This window comes from Homalodisca vitripennis, chromosome 2 (assembly GCF_021130785.1).
Source record: "Homalodisca vitripennis isolate AUS2020 chromosome 2, UT_GWSS_2.1, whole genome shotgun sequence".
In the NCBI taxonomy this organism is placed as follows: Eukaryota; Metazoa; Arthropoda; class Insecta; order Hemiptera; family Cicadellidae; genus Homalodisca; species Homalodisca vitripennis.
In genome coordinates, this window is record NC_060208.1 from 229,660,912 (window position 1) to 229,677,534 (window position 16,623).

The 16,623-nt window shown below is 30.2% G+C and overlaps 1 protein-coding gene across 2 annotated transcripts; it reads right to left on the reverse strand.

Moving 5' to 3' along the window:
- Positions 1–5,050: 5,050 nt before the first annotated feature.
- On the reverse strand, positions 5,051–14,619 carry LOC124355473 (trypsin alpha-like). Of its 2 annotated transcripts, none has more exons than XM_046806624.1 (8): positions 14,509–14,619; positions 11,695–11,839; positions 11,363–11,412; positions 11,042–11,130; positions 8,913–9,054; positions 7,426–7,539; positions 5,835–5,984; positions 5,051–5,731 (listed from the first exon to the last, which is right to left on the reverse strand). In XM_046806624.1, the coding sequence occupies exons 2-8, from the start codon at positions 11,729–11,731 to the stop codon at positions 5,561–5,563; spliced, it is 753 nt and encodes a 250-aa protein (XP_046662580.1). In that variant the 5' UTR covers positions 11,732–11,839; positions 14,509–14,619; the 3' UTR covers positions 5,051–5,560. The 2 variants fall into 2 exon arrangements, with proteins under 2 accessions (XP_046662580.1, XP_046662579.1); XM_046806623.1 differs by having other exon boundaries at positions 11,363–11,415.
- Between the last annotated feature and the right edge of the window lie 2,004 nt (positions 14,620–16,623).

Genomic DNA, 16,623 nt, shown 5'->3' on the forward strand with positions numbered 1-16,623 from the left:
TTCTGACGAGCAGATTGTCCAAGACGGGTGTGCCACAGGGCTCCATACTTGGACCCTTCTCTTTATTTTGTATGTGAATGACCTCAGCAGTTGTGTTTCGAGGGGCTTGTTGTGTTTGTTTGCTGACGACACATCACTTGTTAATTGATGAGTCTTGTCGTTTCAATATGGAGATAAATTACATTTGTTCAGTGTAATTCAATAGTCCAGTGGTTTCAGAGTAATGGGTTTGGCCGTGAATACTGATAAAAACTACATTGCTAGACTTTTCAATTTCATCAAGACGCAATGACTCTTTGAGTGTTTGGGTTGGCGATACAGAGGTTTGTTCTAAGCAAATGGTCTAGTTTTTAGGCCTAATTGTCGATAGGAATCTTAGCCTTCTCCTTTCATGTAGCCTAAATCATGTCGCACGTAAAGTCTGTGTTGGTGATGCTTTCGTAGACTTTCATCTTTCACGGGCACCGATGTGCTTCTGTCTTCATATTTTGCATTAGTTTATCCCTACCTTCCATACGCTCTTAAAAACTTTGGGGTTTTGAAAATTGCAGAACAAACCATGTCTTTCTTTTGCAGAAGAAAGGGGTGAGAGCTATTGCTGGCATCCGTCAATCATAATCCTGCAAATCACACTTTAAGAAGTTCAATCTGCTTACTTTTCCAAGTATATATATTTACCACACATTGGTCTTTTTTAAGCAAAAACCAGGGCATTTTCGAGTCATAATTATTCCGCAGTCCGGACACTATCTCAGGAATAGCAAACAAATTAAATATTCCCCCCCATGCAACCTCTTTTTTCAAACATCACTGTTTTTATAATGCCGTAATTTTTTATAATTCTCTTCCTGTGGACCTAAAAGAATGTAAATGATATAATGGTCTTTATGAGAACACTGAAGGCTTTTTTAATAGAAAAATGTTTCTGCACCATCAGTAAATTTATTGGAAATAAATAGTCTGTATGATGTAAATTTAATTAGTTTTAATAATTGATTAATTATAATATATAAATATTAATAATTGATTAATAGTAATTATATAGATATAAAAACTGTACATGCATCTTTTTTAAATATTTATAACGCAATCCAATGCATGTTACATGTCTGATGGAAATAAAGGATATTTGATTTGATTTGATTTATGTGTGCACATGAGCACTAAGCGAAGATAGTGGAATGAACAGATTTCTTAATGAACTGAGAACACTCGTATCATATTTTAACACGTCATATGTTTTTAATACAAGAATAAAACAATAGAATAGATAGTCGATATAAAGGTCGGTGACAAGATTTGATTTCAACACACTATTGCATTGTAGGTAAATTACTAACAGGAACTTTAATTATTTGAACACTGCTATGAATCCCAAATTAATGAAACAATATGATTGTATTATCAAGATATTATTATATATTATATTAGCAAGATATATTGTAAATCTATTGATGAAACATTTTTCATGATACTTTATTTTTTCAGAGACAAGGATGAATTTTACGAGAATCTCGTACGATAGAGAACGATCAAGCATGGAATTTGGCTGCCGAGGGATTTATAAATTTATATTCTGTTTGATGTCCATCTGGCTATGTGTCTAAATATATTGCACCTTGTTATATTCCTTATTATATACACTTATATAGTATATATTTTTAAAATTATAAAAAATACTTGGAAATATTATATAATTATTTATTTATAATTATGAGATAGCCTTGAATATAATTTTAAAATTGTTATTTAGTAGTATTTATAAGATTATTAACTTTAAAAAATGCTGTTGGGGCCGAACATAAATACGGAATGAGAAATTGACTTAAAATAAATATGCTTTATAGGAAGAGATTGGCTGAAATAGCCTTATAATTATGTATCTTGCTGCTATTACAATATTTATATCATGCAACCATTGTAAAAGACTCAATTAAGTCTTTGAAGTCGTAGAAAATTAATTGCAACACAGTCTACATTTTTGTTACGAGTAACAAGAGTGGAAGGAGGATTACAGCTATTCTCAAGAGACGTGTCCTGTCAGAACCCAACCCTGAAGTCCCTTAGTGTCTTGTACAGTTAGTACTTCTTCAAGTTAATCAGATTTTAAATAAGATTTGAATATATTTTTTCTTCACTAAATACCATAATTACCATTATTTTCATAAAATACATTTAGTACCTATCCTTAAAAATACGTTTTATATTTAAAAATTAAATATATTATTTGTCCTTCAAAGTTGACGGTACATTTTCCTTTTTTGGTCATTTTTTATGCTTTTAATTTGAAATTTAATATTGCACTTTGTATATTTAACATTTTGGAATTGAATATAAATATTTAAAGATAAATTACTTATCACTATCTCCACCTTGATATTGCAAGGCAAAGTAAACTTTGGCATCCAAGAGTAATTTGATTAAAACTCCACAATAAGTAACAGCTAACGGCTAAATATTTGCATTTAAAATCACCATAAAATTACAACAATATTTTAATAATATAATTAAATAAAAAATAAATCGTGTTTGCACTGCGGAATATAAGATCCTGTACTGTTAGATCTTTCATAGTCAACGATTTGGAAAAGAAAATAACAAATGTTTTAAGAAATAATAAGTTGTTGATAAAATAAGTACCGTTTTCTTATTCCTTGTTTTCCCTCAGTGAAGCAAAATTATTAAGAAATTGGTTTGTAAATTAGCACTGTACAACAATAACTAGAACCTACTATGTCTATTTTAGTTTAACGACCGGAATTTAAGAATCCTCCTACTTTACTTAACTACACATTGTATCTTACTAAGTTTGAGTTACGTGCAACATTCAAATAAGCGAGATGTTTTTATCCCATCACCCTGTACTTTATTAATGTACACGAGCCATCTGACTAAATTTTAGTTACGTGAAACATTAGAATAGATGAGATATTTCCTCATCACCTTTGTACGTTACTCAAGTACGGCTCAAAATGTTTGAAAGTATAAACCCTCATAAGACCCCCTTTTAAATTAAGTAACATCATATTACATTGACAGGTCCTGATAAAAGAAGAATAACAGTAGAAACTAGAACTTTCTATCTCAACCTAGTAAAAAATTAAAGCTCTTTGAAATGTATTACAAATTAATAGAGACAAAACGTGAAAATCCACATTCAGAAGGTAAATAACTTCAATAGCCAACTACTTTTCTTACAAACTCAAATCCTGTTTTACAGTTATTACCTGCTGCTGGGCAGATGTCCCTTATCTTAATAAGTTTTGCGGAAGTACAGTATCATTTTCAATTTCTGGTGGGAATTAAAAGTTAAGACGTGTTTTGTGATACTTTACAATAGTGCTCTAAAAAAATGGAGTGCTCTTGATCACTAAAAATGAAGCTTTTAAGTAAACAAAATTGTATAATGATCCTAATGATGGGAGGCTTCGGAGTCCTGGTGATATATTATGATGAAGTGAGGAATTTATTTAATGACACTTATCCCATAAAGAAACAATGAACGGTATCTAAATCAGGAATTCAAAAAATAATTCAACGTTTCCAGGAATTTTCAAGTTATATACTCAGTTTATATACGTTAGATTGATCTACATTAGTTCTCGATAAAAATCACGTATATTAAAATTAGTTTATACAGATGTGAATTTGTATTTTATACATAAGTCTAATACTTATTGACAATGACAAAAAAGAGCATCGCATGTGCTATGCTATGATTGTATGAAAATAATTAAAAATTCTTTTGAAAAAAGCGTACCATAGTAGCTATCTATTAACATCACCGCTGTAACAGCACTGTATTATCATTTATTTTCAAGAGCTATATTAAGGTCAATCAGGTACAGTTGATTAAACCAACGTCAACAGCAGATGTCTCTAGCGATTATCGTTTTTTACAGTTCCTTTGTAAACCTGTTATAAGCTCTTTCCTTCGTGATAGTATTTTACTTGACTTCTTTAATAAAATCCATGTATATGTCACGTAAATAAACAGTGAGCGAAAAATATCGTATTTTAGTTATCCAGTGTTTATAAAATATCTAATTTAACAAATTTATTTTTAATATTTTATTTTTGATACTATTGTAATTTAATTATCTGATAAAACCCCAAAATCAATTCTCTGTATGTCAATTTTTAGATTGCTACATAAAAAGTGGAATATTAAAGTTCAACCAGATTATCGATAATGCTCAAAAGGCGTATTAATGAAGTTGGTTTTTAAATTAGATTCTTGGTTATGTATCTATCTAAATCTCTGAAAAACATATTTTTTAGTAAATAATTGTAATAAATAAAGAAAAAAAAATTTTAAATATTACTTCATGTACTCAAGGCAATTTAAATTTGGGGCAAACATTTCAGAACAAAACACATTTGTAATGGAACGGCGCACATATGTTTTATTAAGCTCCCCTTTTAAGAATATTTTGTGTATGAAGTATTACGAAATATATTTTCAACGCTTCTAAATTAAGAATTAGTTTTTGAAATTACATGACTATAAATCACACAAACAAAAACAAGAAACTAAAACTTTAACACTAGCGCAATCATTAACATATAATGTGAGCCAAAAGTGTAAGTACCAATTCTATAGTCGCGTCAGTTGCAATTCAAAGTGTGCAATTATTTATTAGTAATAAGTGTATTAAGACAATATTAATCTCAATTTTTATACCTAACACTAGAATTGTTTGTTAGGCTTTGCTGCCAACCTACTGAGGACGATATCTTAGACCGAAGGGCTACTATCAATGGATTAATGTCTAATGTTTTTAATTTCGATAAAGGTTTATTATATGCTGAGTTTCACGCACAATGTCAATGTATGTTAACTTACTTGAAATTTCTGTACGAGAAACACACAAAGATAGCAACAAAATCCAAGAAAGCTCTCTCCGTATCACTCTTATTGTTAAGATCCCCACAATCCTAATGAGTCAGTAATGAGTTTGAACTAAAAGCTGTAGATAACGTGCATAGGATGGTTTTGAAACAAATCACCAAGTTAGGATACAATTTAAAAAATTAAAACTATTCTTCCTTAGTTATATTTAACTTAAACTTTATTTCAGCTGAACATATTAAGTAAATATGTGCTAAAATAACATATGAGGAAAATTAGTAGTATGAGTGAAAATAACGTTTTTTACTTGAAGTTATATATTTCTTGAAGGATATTCTTAAAATATACAATGCCATATCGTAGGTTTCGGAATGAAGTCGCAGAAATACGCAGACATAAATTAGTGTACAAACGATTTTCTGCCTAATTTTTTAGTTCACATGTATAAAATTTACGTAAATTTAAGTTTTATATAAAAAAATACGTAAACTAACACGTAATTTATCATAAAAATTTTAAATCTAAAAACAATCCAGCAAATTAAATGTGATATAAATAATTTCAACAGGGCTTTCAATCGTCGATTCCCCTTTATAATACATTGGTAAAAATTAAATAGATTTTAAAATTTACTGGTTCCTCAGATTTGAATACAGAAAGATCGAACTAATACTACTACAACTTGATACTATGGACCGCTATGTACATTTATTTATTCCTGTTTTCGAAAAAGTTTTCTGAGTGTGTTCTGAAAGCTGCACTCTTAATCCATGTAATGTAGGGGCTGATTGAGGTAAACACTGACAAAGCCCTGTTTATTGTGAGGAGGTTGAGGCCGGCCAGCTTCTTGTGTATTATCAAGAGTCCTCCCATATCGGTCTGAAACAAGACGGTAAAGTGTATATAAGTGTACGATGAAACGTATAAATACGAGATTTCAGAGAAGTAAGTAAGTAAGTACGTAAGTATGAAGATGTCTCACCTGGCAAGGACTGTATGAGAGTGACGTTGTGGAAGACACACAGCTCAGATAGGTCCTGTTATTGATAACAAAGCAGTATCTTGGCTCCGCAATGACTACTGGAACTTTAAAGGATTTCTTCAACTGTGCTTTTTGGGAAATCTCGTTAAACTGAAAATTGTAACAATAATTTAAATGAGTTATTTTATTTTAGATATTTATTGATTTATAATAATAAATATAAAGTGATATTGGTAGTTTATGTTTACTTTTCTTCAGTGACAAAAGCTATCCAGTAAGTAGGTTTAGAAAGGGATAGTTGAATTTTATATGCGTTAAATTCTCTCAAAGCCATATTGATAATACATCTATCTAATTTAATAAGAGTACATTATGAAAAACCCAAACATACATTAATCATAGGTAATGAAAATACAAAAAGAAACTAATTTTTTCTGTATCTATTTTAACACATAACAATTCCGATAGGATTTTTCCTAATTTATTGCTTTCATTTTTCTTTTGTTCCTAATACAATTTATTAAGCTTTTCGTTAAATAAAATAACAAAAATGCTTCATAATGTGTTAATAAAAAACTGCTATAAAAATTAATTAAATGTGTGAATGATATTTAAAAATTAATTTTAATGTGATCGATTCGGTGCACTGTGTAAGCTATGTGTATATAAAAGGTTTGTCTTCCTGTTTACATTATTCTATTATTACTTATTATTCTTTTAATTTTCGTTTTTATGGTCTTTCTTATCGGAATCAATTAAAGAAAAAACCCATTAGTCTGCACTACAATTACATTACAATTACACACATTACAATTACACACAATAAAATTACACACATTACAATTACACCCATACAATTATCATGTACAAAAGTGTAACCATACAAGTACTAGTAGTATCCGTTAGTGATCGAGAAACAACAACTCCTAAGTTCCATTTTTGTATCTGAAATCATTCCAAAATTGGATGGAGACATACACCATTGTTCGTTCACTAAATTTACGATATGCATGAACATAAATGTAACGAAATAAATAAAGCAATAGTAGCATCCCACACATACATCTATAAAAGGTATTATTTTATCAATACACTTTTCATTTTAAATGCAACTATTCAAATTGTATACCGTATTAGTCACTATAGGTACAAAGGCTTATGTCAATGTATATCTCAAAGTATAGTAATTACACTCTACCTGGTTACAAGCTGTTCCCCATCCTGTTTTGGATGTGGGACAAATTAACTATCCTACTTGCATACAGTATTGATCACTCTGTGTACACGTATATATCAAAGTATAGTAATTAATTACATTCTAACTGCTCACAAGCCGTTCCCCATCTTGTATTGGATGTAGAAAAATTAATTATCCTACTTTCATATAGTATTGATCACTCTGGGTACACGAATGTATGTCATTAGGTGTAAAAAAGTATAGTAATTACACTCTACCTGCTCACAAGCTGTTCCCCATCGTGCATTGGATGTAGACAAATTAATTATCCTACTTGCATACAGTATTGATCACTCTAGTAGGTACACGAATGTATGTCATTAGGTGTAAAAAGGTATAGTAATTACACTCTACCTGGTCACAAGCTGTTCCCCATCCTGTAGTGAATCCCTCACTTCCAATATGGGGCATCCGTCGCCACAGAGTAACTGGAGTAATTTGATTTCCAAAATGTAATTTTTTCTGGAGCTAAATCATACAAAATATTATATTTCAATTTTTGTACTTTTTCTCTTTATGTACAAAATTAAATTTATTAGTTTTACACCGAAGTATCAAAAGTTATACTATGCGTTTGTAAATTACTTAATTCACAATGAAGCGTTTCATATTAAATTAAATTGAGACAATGTATAGCACCCAAGAAATTAGATAAAAACCTACATAAGACAAATTTAATTTACGTAGACTACATAATATTTAGGCATGATAAAATATTTAGTTTTACAATTTTTCAATATGTACGTTCTGCTGCAAGATCTATATATATTGCCTTTTGTATAACTTATACGTTAGTAGTACGTTGGTTAATTTTGAATAAGTTTTCGGATATTGCTCAGTTTTGCTTTTTTTAACGAGTAATACTAGACTAAAATAATATTGTATTTTTAATAGATAAATAACAACTTTAAAACTTTGCACTACTTTTTCACCATTATAAATAATGGCGTTAGGGCATTTTTATAGGATAATTTAATGGCATTAGGCTCGTAGTAAGTGATACAGATTAAAATTTTCTTTTATCTTCGAATCCACAGTTAACCATCAAGATATATCATCGTAAGGAAAGTTTATTGAAGCATTATACCTGTATTTGCAGAGCGTTTTCCACTTACCTACAGTATATCGAATTAATATGTGACTGTAATTATTTAAGATTCTTCCAAAATTTTGTGGTTAATACTGTATCATTCAATAAGAATAAGTGATTAAGAATAAGAAACATAACTATATTACTTGAGTGTTTACACTCTAAGTTACTGCAAATGGCCAAATTTAAAATGTACAATATTTATGTTAATATGAACAATACACTCCTCCCTACTGTGTCAGGCCATTTAAAACTCCCTGTGATAGCCTACTCTTTTGGAAAGTGTGTGAATGTTTTATGTAAACTCGAATCATTACAATACACGTGCTTTCTTTTGGTTCATTGTTGTTTTTATCATTCTTAGTCCATGATATTACCTGGGATTATATAATTAATTCTTATGTATCGCACCTACTGTATTACTACTGCAAATCAACTTTACTGTACTGGTTTATTTTAGCCAAAGTTTAAAAATACATTGAAGTTATTATAACTTGATAGTGGATGTTGAAATACATTAATAGTGAAATTGAATAAACCCTGTAGCGGAGTTTTTATTACTATATTTAGAATAAAAATATACAGTATTTTATTACTATGCTTCATATTTCATTAACTCTAGACAAAATTATGTAAATCTACTTGAAAACACTCCATAAAAGTATACATTCCTGTACATTATTGAAGTATTTTAGTATCAAAAAATCAATTTTCACATTTTGTAGTTACAAAAGTTAATGATCACAATTACCTTCAACAAAGCGATGTTGGCAGGGAACAGACTGTCCGGAGTATAGTCAGGGTGGATGGCCACCTCTCGCACCATATGTACAGTCCCTCTCCATCCGGGCGTGACTGTATTTGTCCGGACTAACACATCTGAGGTCGAGACACTGATAGATAATCATGAAATGTGTGATACAGTAAAAGATAATATGACAATTCCTTTTGGATAAGAGGAATATTTCTAACAATAATTGTGTTATTCTCTTTAATATTAACAAAATTGCGTCTGTTGAAATTTTGTAAAGTCAAATTCCATAAAAACCAATATAGTCATACAAAATGTACTGGACACCATCTATTTGAACAATTTTATTGTAACTCCAATGGTACTTATTTCAACGAAATCAGCCAATGCATAAACGTGCTCGACCACTTAAAAGATAATCCCATATAGACCAGAAATATGAATCTTATGATACCTTTTAACTGTAACACGTTTGGCGCTGCCGGTTTGTACAAGCGTATCTTTAAAGTGGTCGTGCTCGCACATGGTTAACAGCTGATTTCTATGGAAAAAGTTCAATTGCAATCGGTATATAATTTTCAAAGTATTTAGTATCTTTTAAAATTGTTACAACCTACATAAAATACCTGATGATTATTAAAATGTTAAAATGTTTATGTAATGTAATTGCTAGCTAATGAACTGATGGATTTCATTGAAACAAGTACCGTTGGAATGTTAATACAATTATTTTAAATAGTAGGTGCCATATAAACGTTTTTTTTTATTATTATTATTATACTACTGTTATTTGACTTTAAATATTTTCAACAGACGCCATTTTCACTGCAAAAAATAACACAACTAGTTATTTTTAATAACCAATAATTTATTCAAACCTACGTGCCAAATTTTTTAGCTTTGCTATTTGTAGAGCTATTAATTTTTATATAAAAAATACAAAATAGAGGCTAGTGACTAAACGACACATTTCTCAATATATATTTACGAGCCTTTTTTCCTTTATATGATGAATAATATCAACCACAGAAGTTTGTGACACCCTTCTATGAACACCCTGTATATTGGGATAAATACAGACAAATCAATAACACTTGGAGGATGTTTGAAAACCAATAGATGAACCGGAAAATGGCCTCGTTAAGAGCAATGCACTTAATAAGAGTTAAATATAATATTCAAAGTGCTAGTGATATAATATCCATAATGAGCCAATTAAGCCACAAAAATCATCAGCCATAAAATAAGAAGGGTCAACTGACCTAATTATACAATAATTTAGAAAAATTTTATCCCATTGCGAAATTTAAACACATTTGACACTGCTCATAACCTAGTAGGCCTACAAAGCGTCAATACTTTGAATATACACACTAAACTTATAATTGTAAAGTGAACATGAAAAGAAAACTAAAATAACAATGAAATGTAGATTTTGGACTCCATTTGAATGGTATGTTTCAGAATTAAAAAACTATGAAAAGTAGAAAGAACATTAGAGGAGATTGGCAAAGTAACGACGAAAATTATAGCACTATAAAACAATTTATGTTATGGGTCTGGCTCTGTTTATAGTTTATTCGAAATGAATTGATACTATAAAGCAAGCACAGACTGGTCATTGCGGTACACAAGATAGAGGTGATAGGTCTCTAATTAAACTGATTAAATATTACTTACAAAACAAGCCGTTTCTAAGAAATGCTTTTAATTCAATAAGTGAAAACACGATCTCTTATATATAAAGGTTATCTCCTGAGACGCTTCCTTAAGCGAAATAGGCTAGTTCTCTTTGTAATATAATTTTATATTTATGTGGTTATTAAATTGTTACACTATTATATAACAGTTGTTCATGTTTTAAATCTAACTGCGATAAAAAAGTAACAGATTAATTTTATTTTGTTGAAATTTTAAATTTATTATACTAACACTTGATAATCACTAGCAATAAAGTACGGTAACGAAAGATTAGTGTGATATTTTGAAGGGTCTTAAAACAATAAAATATGTACGCAATATATTTCAGGGAAGACAAAGTACATTAACCAAATAAACCACAATAAGATAAATCCATGTTAATGAATTGCGTATTTAATATAAAGTGAATTATTCAGTAAAACACTTACTTGTAAACACATGAGGCTGCAGTCAGTATATAATAAGCGGTGAAAACTGCACCAGTACACGAATAGCCTCCTTTTATCTCGACTGAAACCTGAAATGCAATAAAACAATAAATTTTAACACAACGAAAACTGTTGTCACACACATTTCACTTCTATGTTCCGGCTCAATACTTAACTTTTGGTATTAAAAAATATTTTACATTTTGAAAGGTCAATGTTATTACCTTAATAATGATAGGTGCTATTGAAAGCAATGTGCCAGTTCTAATTAAAACAGGTAATCTTTAAACTTATACTTATACTAGTAATATTAATGTGTACCTGAAATGTTTGCGGTTCGTGAGAATGTGACAGTGTTACCACAACAACGGCTGCTGCAAACAAACAATAACATTGAGTGGTATTAAAGGTTGTTGTTAATGGTTGAAAATATTAACGAAGATTTCTTTTAGTACTGTTTTAGACCCTTATATAATGTAAAAATAAAAGAATATGAGTCAAATTCAACAATAAATTACATTAATATACCAAAATTACATTATTAGTAACAGAACTCTCATAGATAGTTAACATCTAAATTTATTTAACCATTTTATTCATTATAATAAAAGCTTACTTGTTTGAAATTGCAAGAGAAATAAAGTGATTCTTACCTAATACTGTAAGAGAAAACACGCTGAGTTTCGCCATATCATTTTAGTTGAACTTTTCTAAGAAAATACATCCAATATGACGTGTATATAAATTAAATATCCCTGATATTTTATGTTTCTTCTTTATTATAACAATTATATTAGCCTGTAACAATATAACATGAAAGTTTGCAGTGACAAATACATATATATTTTACACATACCATGTATTTTACCACATAATTTATATATAATATTCATGATCTTAGAATAGCAGCCATAGTCATTGAATTATTATTATTATTATTTTAATATTAATGTCACCCTTCAAGAGTTGGTTTATTATTTTAATTTTCTTTCTGATAATCTTTATCATACTGGATTTTTCGGTTAGAATAAAAAACAGAATAAGGTAGGATTTCCAATTTTATGTTCACATTAATTTTAATTAGTGGATGTCTCTTAACTCTTTGAGTACCAGGAAGCGTTGCTACAGATATTTAAAGAAATATATAGACTGTAAAAACTGGCATCTGGTATTTCAAATGTGTAACATTTGTAACGATAATTAGTCAAGCGTCGTTATATAAATCCTAAAAATATAAACACCCACCCACACACCCACCCACCCACCCACACCCACACACACACACACACACACACACACACACACACACCACACACACACACACACACACACACACACACATATCTTTTTGCAAACATCGAAGACAAGTAGTAAAGATAAATAATGTACTGAGTGAGGTTCTAGAATTGCAATATGGAACAGCTCAGGGGGGAGTGTTGAGGCCCTCTTATGTTTTTTAATTTATATTAATGATCTTCTAGATATTGACTTTCACTCCTCTATATTTGCATATGCTGATGACACGGCTTTGGTGTGTTCATCTGGCAGCAGAGCCTCTCTCAGGACAAAGATTGACAGGGACTTGGTAAGGGTGTCGGAATGGTTGATTGCCAACAGGTTGTTAATTAATGTATCGAAGACTAAATGTATTCTATTCTTTGATAGTAACAAGCCTAAGTCTGACCTGCAGAATATGTTTGATTTGTTCTGCCATGGCCACCAGTGCTTGTACGGCTGTACGTGTTCAAATATAGAAATAGTCGATAATGTAAAATATTTAGGAATGTACGTTGACTCTCAGTTAAAGTGGGGATTCCACGTAACGTACCTGACAAAGAAAACTGAGGAAAATCAATTATGCGTTGTACCACATGAAACAGTTTTTGACTAGCGAATTATTAATACAGTTATACATGTCATGGTTCGAGAGCACAATGGAGATATGGGATCGTACACTATGGTGGTACCTTTAGCACGGTGTTGCAGCCTGTGGTAATGAGTCAGAGGCATGCTTTGCGAACGGTATTTGGACTTCGGCGTACGGACAGAGCTAGTTACTTGTTCACTGATAACCATATCCTAACTTTCAAGCAAGTGTATGAGTCTAACGTATTGATGTATGTTTATAAACACTTGCAGGATTATCCCATTAAAATGACGTACAGGGAAACAAGAGCTGCTCAATTAACACTTCTCGATGTACCAAATTATTTTAAAGAAATTGCCAGACATCAGTTTTCCTATGTTGGCCCAAAGATGTTTAATAAATTGTTGAGAGATATGGCAATGGTATATATTTTGAACGAAAGCCTAAATTTAAGATGAAATGTTTAAAATTTATAATGGAAAATGTATAAAGTTCATATCAGGAGTAAGTCTGGAATTTAACCTGTTTTCTGTCTTTGTTGTTGATATATTTATTGTTTATTTAATATTTATTATTTATTTAATATTTATTATTTATTTATAAAAATTATATGTACTGTTATTGTTGTTATGTTAATTTATTGTTGTTATTTGTTGATTTGTTTCTATGTTTATACCTTGTTAATTGCTTATATTAATTTATCTCTTGTTATTTATATACAGATGTGTGGTAAGTAGGTGTGTGGCCTATATGTATGTAGATTTACATGCATATATTGCAGACATTGTTATTGAAGGATATAAGTATGTATTCATGCGTGTTAGTTGTTAGCAGTAGCAAATTGGAGAGCATGGTGGGCTCAATCAATTAATTTGTGTCATAAACAAATTTACTATAGTACAATTTAAGCATTTATATTTAAACATATTAATATACTGGAAAAAAAGCATTTGTATCAAATATCACTTTTTGAATGTAGTGCTTAGTTGGAATAATGGTAAATGACTTGTGCATGGAGAAGATCTTAAATAACTATTAAAAGTAAAGGAATGACTGTCAAAAAATAAGCAATGCAATGTAATTTAGTAAGCCAACTTTAATTCCCGCACGCGCCATTATAGGGGCATTGGGAATGTACGGTTAAAAATGCATGTAATGATAGATATTTAAACTGCATGTACTGTTAATGTTTTGCATGTATTCAACTTTTGTAATTCTCTGAATAAAGATCTTTTTGAACTTTGAACTTTGAACTTTGAACACACACACACACACACACACACACACACACACACACACACACACATACACACACACGTGCTGAAGAAGTTTACCAGAATCTCGAAAAACTTTGTATGTTTCAAACTAATACAGAATGGTGTTTTAAAGAGAGTTGATATTATTTTGTGTTTCTGTTGTACAGTGCTCTAACTATATAATAATATTATAAAACAATTATTAATAAAACAATATTAATAAAACTAGACTTTCTCTATAGATATCATATTGGAATATATACTACATAATTTCCACAAATAAATAACATTTAAAACGAGAGATTATAAGTAAATTTTGATCTTTACAGAACAGAGAGGCTCACCTATAAAAATCACAGTAGAGACGATATGAGTGAACGCTACTACACGTGGCGACATACTGCAGTGAGTTTATCTCTGTAGAGATAACATGCATGACGTCATATACTACTTTGAAGTTCCGACAATGTTTGACGAAGGTCTTAATACATAAGCTTATTACTACGGGGTATTATAATTTTATTGCCAGATTTATTTATAATCTATGTGACACATTATTTTTCACTATCTCTAAACTGGTACTTGGAATAAAATATGCCAGTATTACTGTACTAAGGATGTGATTCATTACACCACAAGAACTCTAATCACGTTTAATCGTACTTAAACCCAATCATAAATTCCATCAATACTTGGAGCAGAAACTCTACAACAGACTTCGTAATATCATGTTGTATATTTTGCAGGTAATTGAAACATAATTTAAAATTGCAACTTTATCGTTTCTGTTGTATAATGATGAACCACCCGTACACTGTTAATATGTTCGCATTCAACGTATCTTACGTGGCAACAAATTTTATTTTGCGTAAAGAAGTAAATTATATATTAGGAGTGCCTTTGTTTAAATTCATAGAAAGATGTAAATTCATTACAGTGAGCAGAAATGAAACCTTCTCATAAAGCATTGACAGTCTTCTACCATCTACAGTAATAATATTTAGCATAATTAGTCGAGGAATATAAGTCAACGATTTTATTAATCCATGAATAAATTTTCCACTACGCGTTCAAAAAACAAGAAATAGAAGATAGTACCCAGATAGCCAGGTGAGGGAAGTAATTGCTTGCTGACGATGACAGTTATTGTAGTCATCTTATAAATAAGAATGATTAGTAAAGTGTATTGCTGAGACCTAGTATCGAGAACTGCTGAACCAATTAGACTTATTAATTTTGTACAATGCTTTTTGAAGGCCGAGGAATATTTATATGGAAATAAATTTAATATTGAAGAAGTTTCCCGGAATATTATATAGTTCAGAAAATATTTCTTATATTTCTGAAATATAAATCAAATTTAATTTTAGTGATAGTAAACAAAGGTTGTAAATTTCAGGTGAAATTCGCCAAAGAGACAGAAACGTGTGTTTACATTTCATATGTAGACATTATCAATCATACAATGCTTCATCAGTAGTGTAATGTAGATTTCTAATGTAAGACGGAGATACTAACTAACTTTTACTACATAAAGCGTCAGTAAAGAATTTAAACCATCCAACCATTTGATATGGTATTTAAACCCTATTAAATATCCACATATTGTACTCAAAACTGATTGATTCCCTTAACATATTTACTGCAGCTTAAGGCAAAATACAGGTTATAAACAAAAACATTATTTCCCCAACAGAGTCTGGAAATAACAAGAATTTAATTACGCAAAACTAATCAAAAAATATTATTTTTTTAAATATAAAATGTACTTAATCTCAAGCATTAACCACTCCTTAACTTGTGCCGGAAGCACAACACAAGCGAAGGGTGTAGATGATTTCTGACCGAAGCAGTTTTTTAAGCCTAAGTATGGATATATAATATTGATAAAGTAAAAATTAAGAATAAATTATAGCAATAGAAAGTGGATTTCCGAGATCTAAACTTTATGCATTGCCGTAGTTAGGGCAAAAAACCAATAGGCAATTTAACAATAGATTAACTTTTCAGTCATGCGTAAATATTTATGTGACTAAGAGATTGTAACAGACGCCATTTTGTTCATATTTAAGAAAATAACACAATTATTGTTAGAAATTGTCCTTTTATCAATTAAAACCTATGTGCTAAATTTGGTTTCTTTAGTTTAACTAGTTTTGGAGATTTCTTTTTACATAAATATCTAGACCTATGTTTATAAATGTTTTTGTTTTAAATGATGATTAATAACGCTCACAGTAATTTTTGACAAGCTTTCTTGAATACCCTGTATATATATATATATATATATTTTTCATCATTATAAAAAGGTAAATGCAACTGTAACATTCGTGACTGGAGTTGAATTAAAAAGATGAGACCGCTCGTTGATTAAAAAGGCCGCAGACATAGACATTATCAGCCCTACCTTCATGTTTTCTTCGTATGGACAAAGCAAACTCTACTTATGGCACTGGAAA

What these genes read in the sequence shown, in the direction of transcription:
- LOC124355473 (XM_046806623.1), bottom strand. Translation starts at nt 11,731, where the DNA reads ATGGCGAAACTCAGCGTGTTTTCTCTTACAGTATTAG. An exon ending in GCAGCCTCATGTGTTTACAA is followed by an intron (nt 9,055 to 11,041) that starts GTAAGTGTTTTA and finishes ATTATCTATCAG; the next exon opens with TGTCTCGACCTCAGATGTGT. An exon ending in CCAACATCGCTTTGTTGAAG is followed by an intron (nt 7,540 to 8,912) that starts GTAATTGTGATC and finishes TGTATGATTTAG; the next exon opens with CTCCAGAAAAAATTACATTT.